Below are 22,166 nucleotides of genomic sequence, written 5' to 3' on the forward strand. Positions count from 1 at the left end.
GAAATCGTGTAATTTAAAAAATACTTAGCGAGAAATACGCGGTGCGCGTAATACACGACTACGGATTATGCAATAATAACCTCTATTACTTTGATGGTAGGGTCGGAAATCGTGTAATTTAAAAAATACTAGGTGGATCAAGTATTTTAAAAATTGGAATAGGTGCCACTTAGTACTGTAAAATACCTAGTGTGTGGATCTGTTCTAGTAAATACGTCTCATCTCTAGACGTCACTCAAGACGCCATGATGCACAGATTAGAGAGTATGTCATGATGACGGTCGAGCGTTTTTGAGGGCTATGTCAAATATTATTTTTAATGCAAAATAATCCTTGGAGATGAGCTTTTTTTCCAAAATAAGAGCGCATTTGTATTAAATAGGCATCAAAGTAGGTATATTAAACTAATTATTGAAATTTAGGCGAAAAGCCTATTATTTGATCCGATTTACGAAATTCTTTTTATAGTTCCAAAATACTGGACTGTCCTGTCGATGACATTGACAGTGGGGCGCCACCGTCAATACCGGATCGCTGGTTCAGATTTTTGCCATGTTGGAAACCATATAGTTGAACGATGGTAGCGCCCCCCTGTCATTGAGTTTGGTGGGACAGTTCAGCGTGGGTCAACTATAGTTTATTCGATGCGGAATAGTTGCCACTGAGCATGTCAAGCAAGCAAAAAAAATCAAGATTAATTAATTAATATTGTTTTAGTGCTTTTACTTACAAATAAATGCAAAACTTCACACTGCTTTGTCGATAAGGAAAACCGTGAGTATTTACTTGCAAAATTATTGATCTTGAATTGTAGTAAAAATTATTAATCTAAGAGTAAAAACAAATATTTGTAGGTATGTACAGTTTACAAGTTACTGTTCAGTAACACGAATTACCTACTTTTATGATAGGAATTAACCTGTGCATAATTAAGCCTAAGCTTGTTTTCAGTTGTTTGAATTAACAAACAAAACTACACTGATTTATCTTATCAATCCTCTATTAAAAGACTTTAAAACTAAAACGAAATGAAATGTAAATCACCATCATACTTTAGGACTTACAATCATTTAAGTAAAAATGTAATACATATCTTAGCATGAAATAGGTTGATGTAAATTTTTCAATATTGTTTCAGATGGAAGGGGACTTTTTATCAGAGAATTATATAAAATACAAAAACATGGGATTGTCGAAAGGACAAGATTTTTGTAATAGTTAAAAAAGATATTATTACACAACTGCTTTAAATATAGGCATTATTTGTTGTAAAATAACTAGAAACTCTTTAACAGACAGGTGCACTTTAAAGGGTGTTAAATTGTGCAATATTTAGACTTATCGTAACGTAATGTGCACTTCTTGATATCATGTTTATTAGTTGGAAGACTTTAATTTCAAATTGAGTGACAATAAGTGATATAAATAATTTTCAAACTGTTCAGTCACATCGACTGTTCGAGGTGTACATGTGGAATTCGTAAATGGCACCGCAGATCTCTAAAGTGGAAAGACAGCGGATAATTGCACTAAGACGAAGTGGGTGTAGAGTCAAAGAAATATGTGCCCAAACTGGAATAACGGTGAGTGTTTTGTGTATTCAAATGTTTTTATTAGAGAAAAACAGTGAACTAAAGTACCATAGCCAACGAGAAGCGATACCAAATGGAAACAAACCCAATGTCATGGTCATTTGTAATAGCAAGGGTTTGACTTTGACATATTTTGGCGGGAGAACGAGACATTACGATAACTTTAAAAAAAAATAAAACCGACTTCAAATGCGTGAACACAAAAAAAACTAAAAATTAAAAATATTGCGTATAAAAAAGTTCATCCCCAATTTTCCACCCTTGGGGGTGAAATATTTTCTTCAAATTCGCATGAAACCACCCTTTTGATAATACCTATTCAACAAAAAAATAATCAGTCAAATTGATTTATAATCGGCGGAGATATTGCGTATAAAAAAGTTCATCCCCAATTTTCCACCCTTGGGGGTTGTTTTTTCTATTATTAAATTTAAATGGGACCACCCTTGAGGTATTACCTATACGCCGAAAAAAGATTTGTTCAAATCGGTTCATAATTGGCGGAGTTATCGCGTAACAAACATAGAAAAAAAAAAAAAACATACGGGTCGAATTGAGAACCTCCTCCTTTTTTGAAGTCGGTTGACAAATACACAAGATGGGAAGAGACAGAATAGATTGTCAGTTCGACAGTCGAATCAACCTTTTGTATTGCTGCTAGTTGGCCGTACTTTATACTTATAATCTTTTTGGTCCAATTAATGTGAATAAAAGAATGTGAAATTGATTTTTTGCTTATAAAGGTCATTGTTTGATAGACCCTGAAATGATTGTTTTGTTTCTTCATTATAAATGGCCTTCCTTTAATTTACTGATAATGTAACAAAAATAAATGAGTTAAGCAACTGAGACAAGTCTGTTCTCAATTTAAAAATATCACCACTTTGGGACAACAGAATATTTGCTAGTGCGGAAAAAGTAGGTCTATTCCACTTTGAACACCTAGATTAGTTCACCCAAGTGTCCTATGATCACCTACTTAGCTAAGAAGTCCAATCCAGCCGGGTTAGGATGCACGCCGTGATAAAATCTTATCGACGATATTAGGCGACAAATAACAAATGTATAATCCTATCACGGCGCGCATCCTAGGCGTACAGCTGATCAAAATGGTGGAACAGACCAAAAAACTATATTTATTAATTATGCTTCTTTGCCAGCGTAAAACCGTCTACTTCTGGATCCGACGCTGGGAGGAAGAGGGCACGCTCGAGGCCAACCACCGGCAGCACTACGAGCGGGTCACTACAGAGGAGGAGGACGCCGCCATCGTCGCCGCGCACGCCGCCGACCCGCGGCTCAGCACGCGAGTCTCCTCCGCCACCTACAAGGCGAGTGTGCGCACTAGGCGAGCCACCGGCAGCGTGGCGCACTAGGCGAGCCACCGGCAGTGTGGCGCACTAGGCGAGCCACCGGCAGCATTACGAGCGGGTCACTACAGAGGAGGAGGACGCCGCCATCGTCGCCGCGCACGCCGCCGACCCGCGGCTCAGCACGCGAGTCTCCTCCGCCACCTACAAGGCGAGTGTGCGCACTAGGCGAGCCACCGGCAGCGTGGCGCACTAGGCGAGCCACCGGCAGTGTGGCGCACTAGGCGAGCCACCGGCAGCATTACGAGCGGGTCACTACAGAGGAGGAGGACGCCGCCATCGTCGCCGCGCACGCCGCCGACCCGCGGCTCAGCACGCGAGTCTCCTCCGCCACCTACAAGGCGAGTGTGCGCACTAGGCGAGCCACCGGCAGCGTGGCGCACTAGGCGAGCCACCGGCAGTGTGGCGCACTAGGCGAGCCACCGGCAGCATTACGAGCGGGTCACTACAGAGGAGGAGGACGCCGCCATCGTCGCCGCGCACGCCGCCGACCCGCGGCTCAGCACGCGAGTCTCCTCCGCCACCTACAAGGCGAGTGTGCGCACTAGGCGAGCCACCGGCAGCGTGGCGCACTAGGCGAGCCACCGGCAGTGTGGCGCACTAGGCGAGCCACCGGCAGCATTACGAGCGGGTCACTACAGAGGAGGAGGACGCCGCCATCGTCGCCGCGCACGCCGCCGACCCGCGGCTCAGCACGCGAGTCTCCTCCGCCACCTACAAGGCGAGTGTGCGCACTAGGCGAGCCACCGGCAGCGTGGCGCACTAGGCGAGCCACCGGCAGTGTGGCGCACTAGGCGAGCCACCGGCAGCATTACGAGCGGGTCACTACAGAGGAGGAGGACGCCGCCATCGTCGCCGCGCACGCCGCCGACCCGCGGCTCAGCACGCGAGTCTCCTCCGCCACCTACAAGGCGAGTGTGCGCACTAGGCGAGCCACCGGCAGCGTGGCGCACTAGGCGAGCCACCGGCAGTGTGGCGCACTAGGCGAGCCACCGGCAGCATTACGAGCGGGTCACTACAGAGGAGGAGGACGCCGCCATCGTCGCCGCGCACGCCGCCGACCCGCGGCTCAGCACGCGAGTCTCCTCCGCCACCTACAAGGCGAGTGTGCGCACTAGGCGAGCCACCGGCAGCGTGGCGCACTAGGCGAGCCACCGGCAGTGTGGCGCACTAGGCGAGCCACCGGCAGCATTACGAGCGGGTCACTACAGAGGAGGAGGACGCCGCCATCGTCGCCGCGCACGCCGCCGACCCGCGGCTCAGCACGCGAGTCTCCTCCGCCACCTACAAGGCGAGTGTGCGCACTAGGCGAGCCACCGGCAGCGTGGCGCACTAGGCGAGCCACCGGCAGTGTGGCGCACTAGGCGAGCCACCGGCAGCATTACGAGCGGGTCACTACAGAGGAGGAGGACGCCGCCATCGTCGCCGCGCACGCCGCCGACCCGCGGCTCAGCACGCGAGTCTCCTCCGCCACCTACAAGGCGAGTGTGCGCACTAGGCGAGCCACCGGCAGCGTGGCGCACTAGGCGAGCCACCGGCAGTGTGGCGCACTAGGCGAGCCACCGGCAGCATTACGAGCGGGTCACTACAGAGGAGGAGGACGCCGCCATCGTCGCCGCGCACGCCGCCGACCCGCGGCTCAGCACGCGAGTCTCCTCCGCCACCTACAAGGCGAGTGTGCGCACTAGGCGAGCCACCGGCAGCGTGGCGCACTAGGCGAGCCACCGGCAGTGTGGCGCACTAGGCGAGCCACCGGCAGCATTACGAGCGGGTCACTACAGAGGAGGAGGACGCCGCCATCGTCGCCGCGCACGCCGCCGACCCGCGGCTCAGCACGCGAGTCTCCTCCGCCACCTACAAGGCGAGTGTGCGCACTAGGCGAGCCACCGGCAGCGTGGCGCACTAGGCGAGCCACCGGCGGCACTACGAGCGGGTCACTACAGAGGAGGAGGACGCCGCCATCGTCGCCGCGCACAACGCCGACCCGCGGCTCAGCACGCGAGTCTCCTCCGCCACCTACAAGGCGAGTGTGCTCACCAGGCGAGCCAGCAGTGTGGCGCACTAGGCGAGCCAGCAGTGTGGCGCACTAGGCGAGCCAGCAGTGTGGCGCACTAGGCGAGCCACCGGCGGCACTACGAGCGGGTCACTACAGAGGAGGAGGACGCCGCCATCGTCGCCGCGCACGCCGCCGACCCGCGGCTCAGCACGCGAGTCTCCTCCGCCACCTACAAGGCGAGTGTGCGCACTAGGCGAGCCAGCAGTGTGGCGCACCAGGCGAGCCACCGGCAGTGTGGCGCACTAGGCGAGCCACCGGCAGTGTGGCGCACTAGGCGAGCCACCGGCAGTGTGGCGCACTAGGCGAGCCACCGGCAGTGTGGCGCACTAGGCGAGCCACCGGCAGTGTGGCGCTCTAGGCGAGCCACCGGCAGTGTGGCGCACTAGGCGAGCCACCGGCAGTGTGGCGCACTAGGCGAGCCACCGGCAGTGTGGCGCACTAGGCGAGCCACCGGCAGTGTGGCGCACTAGGCGAGCCACCGGCAGTGTGGCGCTCTAGGCGAGCCACCGGCAGTGTGGGCTCTAGGCGAGCCACCGGCAGTGTGGCGCACTAGGCGAGCCACCGGCGGCACTACGAGCGAGGGAGTAGAGCAATACGGAGCGATGTTGCGGACTGTGACTGTCTATAGAGATGGAGGTGGGTAGCGGAGCGGAGAAATCACGCGGAGTGGAGTTGCAGACTACGTGTGTCCATAAACTCGGAGGTAGGTAGCGGAATAAATGAGAGAAGTATGAGTGAAGTTGTGGACCGTCTATCCAAGTATCCAAAGATGCGGAGCTCGGTACTGGAGCGGAGAAAGTATGCGGAGCGGAGTGCGTTTTTCCCACAGTTTTTCCGTCCGCATGCAGGGCCGCGATTTCGCGACCAGTCATTTGTTTTCCCAGTATTTCCGCAACAACCGGTCCCGCGCTGCCTGCATCAAGGTACTTCCCGCGACCTTCACCAGATCGTCGGTCTACCTAGTGAGAAGCCTGCCCTCACTACTTCTTCTAGCCCGTGAGTGACACTCGAGAACTTCTGCCCCAACGGCCGTCATCTCTACGAGCTATGTGTCCCATCCACTGCCACTTGATTTTAGCAATTCTGAAAAGGAGGCTGACAATAGTGACTGATTTTCTTGCGCTGCTTCTTCTCAGCACTGGCCCATTTATTGTCCCGAAGCAGTGGTAGGGTTAATACAGGGACGTGTAAAAGTGCTTTTTAAAAGCCTATTTGCAAAAATAAATGAGTTTTTATGAGCTTTTTATGCGGGCAGATTTACGGACTGTGTCTGTCCAATACCTAGTATTATATGTGTTACATATCTGTGCCAATATTGTCCATAGACGTGGAGGTTCCATTCTTGTCTTCAAGTATTTAATCATCCTGCTTTTGTTTTCAGGTGTCTATGGACACAGTTCGCCGGCGGCTTAAGGAAGCGAGAGAGGGGAAGAAGTGTCGTCGGCCTGTGAAGAAAATTGAAGTGGAAGTCTTCCCTGAACAGGCAAGGATTACTTTTTAATCAGTCATTATCGTTTGGCAACATTTGACGACGATTTGGTATAGATAGAGGTAGTTTTATCCCGGTTTTTGGAACAGGGACGCGCGCGAAAACTTTTTCTGCGACAGACAAAACTTCATGCTGGCTAAACCGCGGGGAAAACCTTCTTTTTTACATTAACGTAAGTCGGCCACTATAATAACTACAATCTAAAACAGATTGTTTCGTCGAACCGTTCGTAGTTGAAGTAGTGTTTCCTAGGGCGAAATATACTATGTTTTTGGACCAAAACAGAAAATGACATTTTAGAAAATAAAACTGCTAAATAAGGCGCTACCCTTTCACGCCAAAAACTACCCTTTCCTATTTACGTTTAATATTTAATTAAAATTCTATTTTGTCTTTATACTTCAGGTGCCCAGCGCTGTGCGACGGAGACGGAAGACTGGTAAAAAGTGCAGACCGTTGAAAAAGATTAAAGTAGAGGTGTTCCCGGAAGACGTAAGAATTCATTATTATCATCATTTCAGCTATAGGACGTCCACTGCTGGATATAAATAGGCCAACATCAATGATTTCCATATTGGTCGGTTGGTACCGCAGTGATATCCACATTTGTCGGCCGTTTGGTGTAGTGGTTCAGAACGGACTACTATGCCGAGAGGTCCCGGGTTTCGATTCCCGGCCGGGCAGATATTGAAATGATGACGAATCTCCTCATTTCTGATTCGATCTCGTAAAGAAACACCGAGTATAGTCCTCTCCATAGCATGTGAACTTTGAGCTTATTGTTCTCCAATCAGTGGATTAACTATACCATCCGAGGCCCGTGGCAAATTCTTTTCAGGGGAGGCCCTGAATCATCACGAGAGGGTGCGCTTAGAGTCAGGTCGAGGGCCTGTGGCATTTTGCCAGCCCTGCCACCCTATAGTTACGCCACTGTCTCTAATATTGACATGACATTATTTCCGTTTGTTCTAGATGAGCAGTATGGCGTCGGAGCCTGCGCAAGATCAGTTGTGCAGACTGTGCCATGTCACTATATCCGGGTGAGTAGTGAGTACCGACAACTTAAAATGACAAAATCAAGCACTGTAACGTCACTCGCATACGGCCCTATTTTCACCAAGGCAAATCGGAGCGGAGAAGTGTTTTGATAGACAAATCTTTTCATTATTTCCATTTCTTTGCTTTGCCGCTGTCAAATTCTATAGAAAAAATTTACAGTCCGACACTACTTCGCTTCGCCTTGGTGTAAACCGCGCCTAAATGATACACTTTCTATCACGCAATGACGTCACGGGCGTCCACTATTGATCTAAAGCGCGCTATATCTCTGTCAATTTTCATTGATTTGATAAATCAAAAAATACGTGTCGAGTATTTTTTAGATTAGTCAACTGATGTAATAATCAAACTGTTTATTTTTTACCCAGGAAATATCTCTGTTGAGTGGTATTTATTATTAGTACCTAATTTGTGTGCTTTATAAATTAGTGTAGATTGGCTTGCGTTATATTACTTTAACTTTAGCAAACGTCGAAAGTCTGTCAAACTCCATATAAAAAACGACGAGGTTATAGTCACGAGTCACGGTTAACATAAGGTGGTGCAGTTCTGCTTTAGTCTTTATAAAAAATATCATCATCATCATTTCAAGATGTCTTGCTGAACATAGGCCAATGGTTTCCATATTTACCGGCTGGTAGCGACCTGCATCCACCGCCTTCTTCTTCTTCTTTTTTGATGATGTTGGCAATACACGTCGAGGTCGACTTGATTTGTGCCATTTTCAAGTATTTATGTGATATGAGTTACAAAATTGGGGCACACTGAAAACCAGCGTCGTGGCCTCCCTCACCGGGGGCCATGGCATATGCTGAGTGGGGTCCCATTGCGATGGACATCGCTGTGCGACAGGGTGGCACTGCTCAGTTTTACTTTCACTTTCATTGTATGTTTTATGTCACCTATGTCTTATTTACTTTTTTTTCTATTATTTACATCTTTTGTCTTCTGTGATGTCCATGGCAATAAATGTTTCTTTCTTTCTTTCTTTCAAAATGAGATCTATTAATGATATAATGAAGGATGATAGATGATACCCCTTCCCACCCTTTGAGTCTCAGTAAAGTTGTGGTGCTTTACTGAGACCTCCTATGGACAACTTGAGAGAACCAGAAGAATCACGATGCACTGTTCTGCTTCACTTGCCCACACCCATGCACGTTCACGAACACTTAATGGTTAATAACCCACCATTATTACACATTAATAGTCGCCCACACACGAATTTGAGGAAATAAAACAAAACCGCTAACATGACGCTTCAGATTCCCGGCAAGAAGTCCTTCCTTCTACCTTTATTTATTTATTTATTTGTAATAGGTATACAAACAGTTTACAGTCTAGGCTTCATCGTAAAGAAAAACATATTTTCCAGATTCGTGTTCATATGCGTGCAATGCCTGGTGCGCACGTGCGGCGCGTGCGACGCGCGCGGCCTGCACGCACACCACTACGTGCTACGCGCGCCGACGCATAGTGCAGAGGTATGCTATGGCACAGCTAAGGCCGGTAATACACGGACAGCTCGAGCAGTTAGTCAGTGATCAACATACACGGACCGCTCTTGCAGTCAAGAGTCAAAAGCTTGAAGCTGCCAGCGATAACTGCTCGAGCAGTTGGTATTAACTGCTCAACAAATGACAAGCGCGCGCGCCGTGGAATGTAGAAAGTGGGCGGAGGTAACTGCGCGAGAGCTGTCTGTTTGACCGCACGATGAAAATTCACCGTGCTGTCGACCGCCCGAATCAGTTGCTACTGCTCGAGCGGTTCGTGTATGTGCGTCCATAGAACTCTGCAGTTCACTGTGCAGTCGCTGCTTGAAGCTGTCGACCCTGACTGCTTCAAGCGGTCCGTGTATGTCCGGCCTAAAGCGGTGACAGTATGTCTCCATAGATAAGAATATGTAGGTACTACGTTGTTTCTCTTTTTTCTCTTTATAAAAGTGTTCAAGAGAAAGAACACTATAAAAAAGCAACCGTGCGTGCATAGCGTTGTGCAACTTTCGCTTGTCTCACACGACATTTCATCCTCTTACATAGTTATTTAATTTTTAGCGTTAAAAGTTGTACCTATCTCAAACTAAATTGTAAATTATAAATAACTGGTTTTAGTGTCACGCGGACTGTCAGTGCGGATCGCTCCGCACAGCCGATCTGTATGAACTGCTAGGGAGCGAGCGGTTCCTCCGGACCGCATTACTCTAAAACGCTCCCTAGAAGTTCATACAGATTGGCCGTGCGGAGCGGGTCCGCACCGGACGGTCCGCGTGACACTAAAACCAGCCTAAGGCGGGAATCAAACCCACGACCTTTCGCTTGCCGGGCGACTGCTCTTCCATTTGAGCTACTTAGTCACTGGATGAACCCGCGTTCGTAGATTCGATTCCCGTCTTAGGCAGTTCGATTTCTTCAAGTTATTGTAATTTACATTTTCATCCTCTTGCTCTCGATAAGTATTACAAACTAACAAAGAAATATCTCAAATCATGACCGTCTGTGCAGTAGTACTAGATTTTTTTTTAAAGAATATTAATAATGTGTATTGCACAAATTACTAATAGTCTCGTTAACCCCTTGTGCTAAGCTAAATATGCTTGTGTTACGAGTAAGTTCACCACAATAGTCGAGCGGGGTTCGAACCCCCGTTTCTTGGATGTCGAATCGGTCTATCAGTCGGACCCCTTCACCGTTCGGTTATGTAGCGTGGTTTTTTAACATAGCTTTGATTTTTTTTATTATATGTTTTTTCCAGGATGAAATACGAATAATAATGGACAAAGTCCGCGAAGCCCTAATGATAGCCCGGCACAAAAGGCCGAAGCGCGAGGCGGTGCAGCTCCTACCGCCGCTCAAACAGGAGACCATAGAGATCGAGATGGCCGTAGACAACGATGCTAACTATCCGTAAGTTGTGTACATAGGGGTTTGGCGCAGACCGTCCCATTCCCATTCGTATTTCGTCACAAATTCAAAAACGGTCCATTCGTATTCGGTCCTTTCGCATTTGGTCCCATTCGTTTCTACGAATGGTCACACTCAGATAAAAGTTAAAGCCTACCAATTTTGAAACAATAGGTCAACTTGTAGGTTGAAAATGTTGTGTGACCTTTTAGTGAATGGGACAATTTTCGAACATTTTCTTTTTTTTTTTTCACATTTTGCTACTTGTCTACGGGGGTAGGCTATCCATTTTTGTCGAAAAGAATTACATTTACATAAAATAATAATGCAGAAATTCTTCATCTAAAACTTAAATCAATTGTAGGACTAACTAATAATACTGGCATTCTATTGTCGACAGTTTGAACTTGAATATGAAGACTGCTGTTGACGACGAAATCTCAGACCCGTACAGAAGCTACCAGGACTTGCCTGCAACCGCCCCTGCTGGATCACAGGTATCATTTTATATTCTGAAAATGTTAATTACCTAATTAAAGGCTTCGCCAAACCTGACGTCGCGCTATTCGCTGGGTGCGAAGTACTAGGTGGGGGTAACATAATCTATCGCAGCGCTCATGGTGGTCAAAAGTAGAAATAATGTAAGCTCTGTCATCAGATGTATCTGTCAATGGCAAAGCGATTCTACATAATACATTTTAATATCATTAATTATTCGCATGAAAAGGGTCCTACTGGGAACTTAAATAAAAGAGTGGACTGTTTTTCGATAGGGCTGGTTTAATAGCCGTTTACAATTTGGAAATAACTAGACTATACAACGTGGTAGTACAAAAATGAGTCACAGTAGTTGTTGTGCACAGATGTTTGCCTTATGATGAGAGCGTGAAATTATTAACTCTGCCCTTGTTTTGTTCTTAATTCTTCTACATCTCGGACTTGTCCAGCCAATACCAACAACTTTCCTTTAAATACGGTTTGTGGTTGGAATTTGATATCGTAACACTCACAAACCCGGTCTTCAAAACAATACTCATTTCGATCTGAAAACGATATTTGATTTATTACTAGCGATACAGGAACATTTAAATATATTTACTGTTATATAATGAAACCGTTAAAGTAGCTTTTTCTTTTTGTTTTACTGTAAAACTACAACTATAAATTAAGTAAACAAACCCTGACACAATCAAAATTTAAACACTTTTTGGACTTGCCTCATTTGGTTTGAATGACCAATGAATAAACCACGGATACTCTCGGCGCACTTAAGGGACTCTTATCTAGGTATAAATAAGACGTCAATATGTAGGTGACAATTTATTGCTTGACACAGGTTGTCAATGGTTCACAAAGGTTGTCAAAGGTTCATTGTGTCAAAATCCTCCCGGTATATAAAGCCGGGGAAAAAAATCTGGACACCGCGGTACAGCTTTACGCGTCTCAAAGTACAGTGACATCTCTCGGCAACAAATATAAACAAGTTTCATGGAAGGTTTATACATATCGCCCACCAAGGACCGTCCTAGGTCCTTAACAACAGGAAAAAACAACCAAATGAAACTTAATGCGAATGCATCGCCCACCATGAAAAATGTTACGGTACACATCAACAATAAAATGAAAATAAACCATGTAAAAAACCAGTGTACCATAAAATAACAAAAACATATTCAATATACTTAAAACCTTAAAACTAAATAAACTAAAATTATTTAGCCTCAGGAAGGAGACCAAATCGTTTACCTTGAAACTCTACAACTTTAGCATCGTCATTACCGGGATGGACCACAATCACCCTGCCACTAAGCCAAGACCCGTAGCTAGTTGTCCTCCTTTATGACAACTAAATCACCAACTGTTAGGTTGACGAATTTACATAGTCCACCTCTATGTTTTTCACCTTACGACGTTCATGAAGTTGTGAGTTTTCAAATCTCCAACCAAATTCCAACATGTTGTTCACATCAAGAAAAGGACTCAAGAACCGGAGCTCAATACGTTTGGGTAAGTATTCATTTTCTTTTAACCTTTCAACATCAGCACTAAAGTTTTCAGATTGGCATGCAACTATACTATACAACCCATAGCCTTCTGTATCTCTACTGTCGTTGAATACCCATCGCGTTTCTCAAGCGTCCCTTTTTTTTACTTTTCTTTTTGTTTCAGATTCTTCATAGGTCTGCACGTCGACCTTGTAACGGATCACAAATCTTCACTGCAATTCCAGGTGATGCCGTCACTTTTTATTATTTCATCATTGTTCCTTTTCAGCCTTTCTTCGTTTCCTTTCCGTTGACTTACTTTACCATCTTTCATTGCCTTGACCAAATCTTCATTATTAGTAGTCAACTTTTGCAATTCAAACCCTTCTTTACCTAACGTTATGTTCACCCCTCTGTAAAGTTGAATCCTCTGATCGATAGTTCCGCAACCCATCATGAGATCGTCCACATTAAAATCTGACAATATCTTTTCAGCCGCCGTTGGAGAAACTTCACCATGATCCAAATTCATGCTAACATATTCATTAGAAACCTCTATGTATTTCTGTTTCAGATCGCCGTTCTTCAGTCTTCGTTCTAATGAATACATTATTTTTTCAGGTGTTTGCCGGGAATTCTTCTCATCGGGATCTTCATTCTTCACCGGAAGACGACGCACAATGTATCGACCAGTGTCATCTCTACGAGTAGTTTTGGTAAAGTATCCTTCACGTGTCTTTTGATCTTCTGTACATGTTCGTTCCTTTGGCAACGGAATGTCATCTTCTAGCTTACGACATTTTCTTTGAAGCTGATTATCCTTCACACTACAGTGCATCACATTTATTGTTTTAGAGGGCTTCGTGGGCGTGTGAACAACACCAGAGAGAATCCACCCCAATGACGAACACTGAGCGAGTGGTGAACCAAGCGGTCCCTTGATGACTCCGTTTTGAATTACCCGGCTATATACTTCTGAACCCAACAACAAATCTATACCGTTAGAAGTATAATAGCTCGGATCCGCGAGGACAATGCCCTCAAGCTCCTTCCACTCCTTTGCTGTTATCTTTTGGCTAGGCAAAAGCGATGTAATGGACCCTAGTACATAAGCTTTCACTGTGATAATAAAGTTTGGATCAACCCGTGATGCTATTTTTATTTCAACCGTAGATCTTGTCGTGAGCCCGTTCGTTCCACCTACTCCTACTATCTGCCCTTTAGCTGGAATCTTCTTCAACCCCAATAATTGAACCATGGCCTCCGTAATAAAAGAAGATTGGGACCCTTGATCCAGTAAAGCACGAATAGTATAAGTTTGACCGTATTTAGAAACAGTATCTACAAGTGCCGTCGCTAGCAATACCTGGCTACAATCCACCGTGCTTCTTGTAGACGTGCAGGAAATAACAGCACCAACTTTCTTGGTATCAGCCGTAGCCTCCCCGTTTTGTGGTTCCTGTGCAGCAATCTTGTTCGTAGGATGCAGCAGAGTGTGGTGCTTCCTCTTGCAGATGCGACACTTGTACTCACTGCGACAGAATTTGGCAGAGTGATTGTTTCCGAGACAACAAAAGCAAACATTGTGAGAAGCAACAAATTCGCGACGTAATTCCACTGACGTATCCCTAAACGCTTTACACGTGCTCAATTTGTGCTCCTTCTTACAAAAGGGACAGACTAACGTGGCAACGTGCATGGTTTTAATTTGATTAACAGGCCAGTTTCTATTAGGCATCGGTTTGGACTCTGAACTCAAAAATTCAAGGGCGCGGTAGCGATTGTTAAGAAACCTTTCGAATTGGTCGTAAGTAGGTAGCTCAGTAGTGCTACTATCCATGATGCTAAATTCCCACTGCCTTTTTGATTCAGGGTCCAACTTCAGCGTTAATATGTGGATTACCAGCACGTCCCAGGTACTAGTATCTATGCCAATGTTAGACAGAGCTGACAAACAATCGTTTGTGGTGTCCATCAAACCTTTCAAACCACTAGCCGATTCACAAGTTACATTTTTCTGGCTTAGTAGTCTCTTCAAAATATGATGACAAATGTATCGCTTGTTGTTATACCTCTCGTCTAACAAACCCCAACAATGCTCATAATTACTATCGGTAATTGGAATGTTACATAAAAGTTGCTCGGCTTCACCTTGCAAGTACCCCTTTAAATACAATAACTTTTGAGCATTTCCTAGTGTCTTGTTCGTATGTATCAAAGACTGGAATAAGTCTCGGAAGGTGTTCCATTCCGAGTACTTTCCTGAGAAGATCGGAATATTTACTTTTGGTAGTTTGACATTAGGCGCCTGTATCGTGGGCTGGTTGGAATCATTGTTGGACGAACTTGGGATTATAAAGAATTTAGCTAAAGCTCCTTTCAATCTACATTTATAATCGATGTAACAATCTTCTGCTTTGTCATAAGTATCGCTTTGCATATATCTAGACTCAGATAACACTTTAGGTTCCATAGTGCGCAACAATTCCCTATGACCCAACAGAAATTCATTCCACAAACCTTCAAGAAGTTCCAACCTTCCCTCCAAATACTCTTTGGTCAAACGATCTTTAGAACTTTTTGAGAAATTGACTTTTGATTTTTCTATTCTTGACGCGAGGTCAAACTGACAGTTCTCTAAACGTTCCATCATAAATGACAGTTAAATTGAAACGTAAACAAACTTCCCAAAAATAGTAAAAAATTCTAAGTGTTTGACAACTCTAACAGAAATCGGCGGGTCTAGTCAAAACGCACTTTAAAATCGCAAACCCATCGCAAACCAGTCGCAAACATATAAACAAATCGCAAAAGAGGTCGATAACAAAAAAGGCTTAGTCAAACGGCAAAAAATCGAATCGCAAAGCCCTACCTATCGATAATCGAAAGACTGGATTGAAATTTCCCATACAAAGGCTTAGCCAACATGCATTTAAGACTCAATCAAAATCGAATCGAATCGCAACACCCGCCATTTTCATTGCGATTACTAAAACCCCGGTGATAAGCTTCGATTCGATCGAAAACCAATAGGGTGAGTTGTACCACCTAACTTTGACCGTAACTATGACGTTAACCGGTGTTTTTTGTATGGAGTTTGACAGATTTTAGACGTTTGTCAAAGTTAAACTAAGATGGTGCAACCCACCCTAAGGCTGTTTTGACAAATCCGTATCGCGATGTCGTTTTGACAGTTAGTTTGACGGCGAAGCATAGACGTAAACAGAGAGCAGAAAGAAGGAAGATACAAATTAAAAAAAAAAAGCTAAAAAAAGTAAAAACAATCGCAAAGTCATAGACATTTTTTAACTTTTATTCGATTTTGAATGAACTTTTATATCGCCGTGTCGTTGGTGGTTCAATGTGCATTTTGGCTGCCATTTTCCGATCGAATCGAATTACTGGTGACGCGGCGACTGACATTAGTGAAAACTTCATATTGGTTTGCGATGGCATTTTGACTAGACCCACGGGCATAGGTTCCCCGTAGCAACAGCTTTTCTAAAATTATTCTAAGTCCTAAAATATTAATCTAAAATTTTCCTAAGTCAATGTAAACAATTAAAATTTTCTAAGTTAAACTACCAGTGTAAATAAAGTCCAAAATCCTTCAATCTTCTTCTCATTAATAAAATGCCAAAAGAGTACTCACAGTTGTATCCGTCTCACTCACACACTATCACAATAGACGGCGAACTCTTCATCAACACGAACTTCTTCGGTTTCCGAACCCGAACTCCTTTCGGGCTCCGACACGAACCCCTTAGGGCTCCGAAACGTCCTCCTTAGGGCTCCAACACGACTCCCTAGGGCTCCGAGCGTGTCTCCACCAGATGGCGCCACCTCAGCGCAGCACCAGCATCATCATCTCCTGATCTTCCTCAACCAGTTGGTTGCCCTGACAGCACCACAGCTGGTACTGTCAAACTGGTGTCAGCAGCTCCTAGCTGACCCAGCTTCTTGACCTGTCCTGTTTGCGACAGCGATCCACTGTCCAGGACGTCACCCCCCTCCAAAAATGCACAAAGTGTAATCGCGGCACCTGCACCGTTACCAGTGCCCAATGGACATCAGCTTCCTGATGATATCCGACTCGACAGGACCATGAATAAACCACGGATACTCTCGGCGCACTTAAGGGACTCTTATCTAGGTATAAATAAGACGTCAATATGTAGGTGACAATTTATTGCTTGACACAGGTTGTCAATGGTTCACAAAGGTTGTCAAAGGTTCATTGTGTCAAAATCCTCCCGGTATATAAAGCCGGGGAAAAAAATCTGGACACCGCGGTACAGCTTTACGCGTCTCAAAGTACAGTGACATCTCTCGGCAACAAATATAAACAAGTTTCATGGAAGGTTTATACAACCAAAATGATTTCAAAACCTTTTTTCCACCGAAATCGTGGTATCACAACAATTTATTAGTCGAAAATATTTGTTATTTTTTCATTTCGATATTTTTTCACAAATATACGACCTAAATGTCAATGTGACAGAGCCCACAAAGTTGTGGACGCTAGTTGGCGCTGTAATCGTGCACAGAGCCAATAGCGCCGAATTATGTTGGCAGAATGTGGGTAGTTCGCATCGCTCTGCAATCCCGTTAACGCTATAAAGGTCATAGCACACTTATCAACCCGGAAAGGGATCAACACCTTATCGCCTTTCAACGCCACGCTGTCAACTGAGGTGGGGCGTTTATATTACGGTGCGGATAAGTGCGTTGCAGTACAGTTTCATACAAAGAATACTGACCGCCTCGAGTTAATATGGTTATGATTCGTTTCCGGGTTATTAAGTGTGCTTCGTCCTTTACGCGGCGACAGGTATAGATCTTTTCATCCACGAAGACGCGCCCCACCATTCTTCCGCTAATGTTTGAGTGTTATCGGTACACGCTAAATTCATCCATGAGTACACACGGACTACAATAATGTCGCTCGGATTGCTCGCATCAAACTCCCCGCACACCGCGCTTCTCTCGACCAAGTATTGGTGAGGCGCGATTTGTGGATGAAGATAAAACAATCTATACGCGTTCTATTTGGCGAAGAGTTAAAATCTGCAGAGAACTCCTTTTTTCAAACTTCATAAAAAGTACGTCAATGTTGTTTAATATAATTATGTACCTACCTACATTTTACCGCTCAATCTAATGCCAACCACCCTTTCCAGGTGGTACCAGAGCACACAGAAGTAAACCTAGGCGTTCTCCACACGCTGCTAACGAGGTCAGACGAGCCTCCACCAATTGACCAGGCCCTACCACACATTGACGATCCACCAGATATCATTAGAGACCCACAACCTCCAAGCCAGGACCTTCACAACCTCGATGGAGACGTGTCCGAATACCTCCAGTTACAACTAAACACAAACGTGGAAGATAGTATAGCTAGCAACTGTATCAACGATCTACCCAGCGAAGATTCGAGTAAAAATCCAGAGAAAAATGACATAAACGGCGCGAATATACCTGTCAAGAATTCGTCAAAAAAAGGGTATTTTAGAAGCGAAGATTCACAGTCGGAAGCCAGTAGTCAGTCGCCGACGCCTGTGAAAAAGATTGACAGAGGAAACCAGAATTTTAATGACTCGCAGAAATCGGAGGGATCGTGCTCCGATGAGCCGTCTAATGTAAATAATGATATTAGAAGTAGTAGTACCAGTTATTTCGTGAACGAAAACCCAGGGCGGGTAGTAGCGCCGTAAGTAAAGAGAGTTTTGGTTTTATTTCTTCTTCTTCTTCTTTGGTTTATGGCATTGAACTTGTGTTTTTTCGCCACTGAGGGCACACTATTCCGCCAATGTCACGTGCGCAGCTTTTACATTACTTTTCGCATTGTTTCTTAAAACTGTTTTGTCACCTGTCACCGGAGGGAAGTCGAACCTTAACTTCGAACTCCTATGTTCTTCTGATTTATTTCGTTGCGGGTCCAATGATACTTAACTTTCCCCCGGGAGAAACTTGACCTTCACTGGTTGAGTTTTTATTGGCGGTCAAGCTGTAGATCCTGGCTACACAGGGTTTGCAGCGGGGGAACGAAAGGTGGGAATCGTCCCGTTTTTGGCATTGTTAATAAAAAAACTTCTTATCACAAAATCGAATGATATAACTCAAAACCTTTTGTACCCTTTGCACCACCGGCCTGCACCACTAGTGGTGCAAAGGGTATTTTTAAATCTCTCTTGCACCACCAACAAATAGTGCTGTGCTACCATCGACTGTAAAACTAGTAGTAGACTGTAAAATACTTAATAATTTAATTGTTATAAATAAATCAAAACCTACCTAAAAGTTTTAATTTGTGTGTGTGTAAAGTGCCTATAAACATTTCACTTCAGACCCACGATACCCCGGGCCTACATCCTACATACAACGAATAAAGTACCAGCAGGGCAACATCACCATAAAGGAGCTATTTTATGATACATGTTTATTTCTCGGATCAACCAAGAAGAATTTGATATAGCTCCTTTATGATTATGTTGCCCTGGTACTTTAGGAATTATTCGTTGTATGTAGGTATGAATGGTTGTTATTAATTTTTGTTATGTTGTCAAATCTGTCCAGTAGTTTCGGAGCCTATTCAGTACAAACAAACAAACAAATCTTTCCTCTTTATAATATTAATATTATATGATTATAGATAATCGTTTTACAGTTAATGGTAGGGCGGCACTATTGGTGGTGCAAAAGGGATTAAAAAATACCCTTTGCACCACCAGTGGTGCAGGCCGGTGGTGCAAAGGGTACAAAAGGACTCAAAAGATCTCTTCGCTCTCATTTTGGACGCTAAAACTGCTAAAACGGTCAATGATTGAAATGCACCACCCATATTTTAATTTCAAATAAAAGAAGATGGTCTAAGATCAGAACTAGAAGTGATCTGCACCCATCTGATAATTTGAAGAAAAGTGTTTTAAATAGTGTGTTAGTTTTTTTCTGTGCTCATGCATATTCTTTTTTTATGACAATTACAGAAATGCATCGATGGAGGAGAGGCTTCAGATAGTCGAACTACACAAGCAAGGCAAGAATATCCCCCAAATAGCTGACCAACTTGGAATACTCGTAAGTTTTATTATAACACAAGGAACAGACATTAATTAGAATATAAGAAAATATTTTCCTTTTTCGTTGTATAGAATGAAACAAAAAGTGGTCGATTCCGACTAAGTCTTGACAGATCTTGCTTTAAAACTACTAGGTTTGTGATATTAAGTAGCCAAATTGTTTAAGTAGTAATAATTTATTTATTTATTTATTTAATTTGGTTTTATTAAACGTATTACAATCGATCAACGTGGAAAGCATTAGGGGAGGCCTATGTTCAGCAGTGGATGTCCTATGGCTGAAATAATGATGATGATGATGATGAATAAACGTATTCAGATTCTAATTTTATTTTATTTGGTTATGTCATCATCATCATCTCAGCCATAGGACGTCCACTGCTGAATATAGGCCTCGCCCAATGATTTCCATTATGCCCGGTTGGTAGCGGCCTGCGTCCAGTGCCCTCCTGCTACCTTTATGATGTCGTCGGTTCACCTTGTGGGTGGACGTCCCACGCTGCGTTTTCCGGTACGCGGCCTCCACTCCAGAACCTTGCTGCCCCATCGGCCGTCGGTTCTGCGTACTGTGCCCTGCCCATTGCCACTTCAGCTTGCTAATCCGTCGGGCTATGTCAGCGACTTTAGTTCGTTTACGGATCTCCTCATTTCTGATTTGATCTCGTAAAGATACAGTGAGCGTAGTCCTTTCCATTTGTATATGTATAATAGGCTAGTTTCCTAAAAAAAATTTTTTTGTCCGTCATGTTAAATATAAAAAAAATATTGGACACATATTTTTATTTGTCATTCTAACAAATAATTACATAGTTATGGTGCGTTGAAGTTCCGCGCGACGTCACAAAGTGCGGCACTTTTATGCACTCATTGACGTCACGGGCCTCTTCTCATGAACTTTGGCGCGCTTTATCTCTTTAAATTTTCATGAGTTTGAAAAAGTGAAAAATACGTGTAGAGTATTTTTTGATAAGTTAACTGACGGACTAATTAAAACTCTTGCTTTTTGACCCAGGAAACATCCCTATTTGAAATGGCAATGCCAGATTTTGTATGGAAAGTGGCGTCTTTTTTTTTTTCGCGCGGCCATCGACCAAACTTTGTTTTTTGATTACAAAATAGTGTAATAAACCAAACTTACTATGGCATGTATACCTCTAAACTCAGTCTGAACTGAGTTACGAGCAATAGAAGTTTGATGATTTTCATACTAGATTTGTTTTTTGTGCGCAAGTTTTGTAAGAAATTGCAACAAAATATTGCGCTGATTCTGCTCCATACTGATGTCTGGAGCCTTTAATGGATGGTATTGTTTGTTTACACATACAATCTCACTATTTTGTTGCAATTTTTTAGCAAACTTTGCGCGCAAAAAGCAAATCTAGTATGAAAATCATCAAACTTCTAATGCTCGTAACTCAGTTCAGACTGAGTTTAGAGGTATACATGTCATAGTAAGTTTGGTTTATTACACTATTTTGTAATCAAAAAACAAAGTTTGGTCGATGGCCGCGCGAAAAAAAAAGACGTCACCTTCCATACAAAATCTGGCATTGCCATTTGATTCTAATTTAAAACCTTCTATAGTCTGGTCTGCGAGCACGTAGAATTTTGTCCAATGACCCCAAGCTACCCATCCTTATCGCTCGCGCGTAATTATATTGCTGTTGCGCTCGCACACTCACTGCGGGCGCCCGTCGCACAGTCGCGACAGCAACATAATTACGCGCGAGCGATAAGGATGGGTAGCTTGGGGTCACTGGACAAAATTCTACGCGCTCGCAGACCAGGCTTTATCTAAACTAACAACGTCTATATCCCCAGCGTGGCGTAGTTCGTCGTTGGGTGCAGCGCTACTCCGAGTTCGGCCACGTGCGCGACGCGGGCCGCCGGCCGCGCGCGCGCCCCGACCCGCGCCGCGCTGAGAAAGTAGTTAAACTGTTCACTGACAAACCTGACTCGAGGATCGCCGACGTCGCCAAGAAGTAAGCCAGTAGGCTGTTACACCCCCCACCTTGCCCCTTTTTTCTACAAATCGATGGGTAGCAGCGATACACAGAGTTTAACCACGTTTGACGCAGAATGTTAGCGCAGGCCGCAGAGAGCCAGCTGTTTACGGACAAGCCTGATTCCATAGTCGCTGAAGTCGCCAAATGACTTGTTGTCCTAGGTGACAGATTTCATCTCATCATATAAGTAGTGATGGTATATTCCGAGTTCGGTCACGTGCGCGACGCGGGCCGCCGGCCGCGCGCGCCCCGACCCGCGCCGCGCTGAAAGAGTAGTTAAACTGTTCACGGATAAACCTAACTCCAGGATCGCCGACGTCGCCAAGAAGTAAGCCAGTAGTCTGTTATACCCCCTTACCCTTTCTCTACTAGGTAGTAGTGACGAGAGCGTTGTCCAGCTGTTGTCGGACAAGCCCGACTCCAGTCGCTGAAGTCTCCAAGTGACCCGTTGTCCTTCTTTTTGTTGGCGATGAACTTGCGTTTTTTCGCCACTGAGGGCACACTGTTCCGCCAATATTACGAGCGCAGCTTTTAGATCCGTTGTCCTAGATGAGCGACAGAACTAAACGCAACGTAATGCGACCAACATTACACGTGACGTATTACAAGTGACATGACACGTGACCT

The 22,166-nt window shown here is 44.8% G+C and overlaps 1 protein-coding gene across 1 annotated transcript; it reads left to right on the forward strand.

Moving 5' to 3' along the window:
* Positions 1-289: 289 nt before the first annotated feature.
* On the forward strand, positions 290-21,871 carry LOC135084074 (uncharacterized). Its single transcript, XM_063978815.1, has 25 exons — positions 290-390; positions 1,139-1,583; positions 2,753-2,956; positions 3,012-3,113; positions 3,187-3,303; positions 3,377-3,493; positions 3,567-3,683; positions 3,757-3,873; positions 3,947-4,063; positions 4,137-4,253; positions 4,327-4,443; positions 4,517-4,633; positions 4,707-4,823; positions 4,869-4,985; positions 5,078-5,194; positions 6,400-6,501; positions 6,913-6,999; positions 7,480-7,547; positions 8,942-9,050; positions 10,318-10,469; positions 10,867-10,963; positions 17,632-18,164; positions 19,441-19,531; positions 21,355-21,515; positions 21,748-21,871. Exons 2-25 carry the CDS (start codon positions 1,485-1,487, stop codon positions 21,869-21,871), a joined length of 3,216 nt encoding a protein of 1,071 aa, XP_063834885.1. The 5' UTR covers positions 290-390; positions 1,139-1,484.
* The last annotated feature ends 295 nt before the right edge of the window (positions 21,872-22,166 follow it).

This window comes from Ostrinia nubilalis, chromosome 25 (genome assembly GCF_963855985.1).
Source record: "Ostrinia nubilalis chromosome 25, ilOstNubi1.1, whole genome shotgun sequence".
Taxonomy (NCBI): domain Eukaryota; kingdom Metazoa; phylum Arthropoda; class Insecta; order Lepidoptera; family Crambidae; genus Ostrinia; species Ostrinia nubilalis.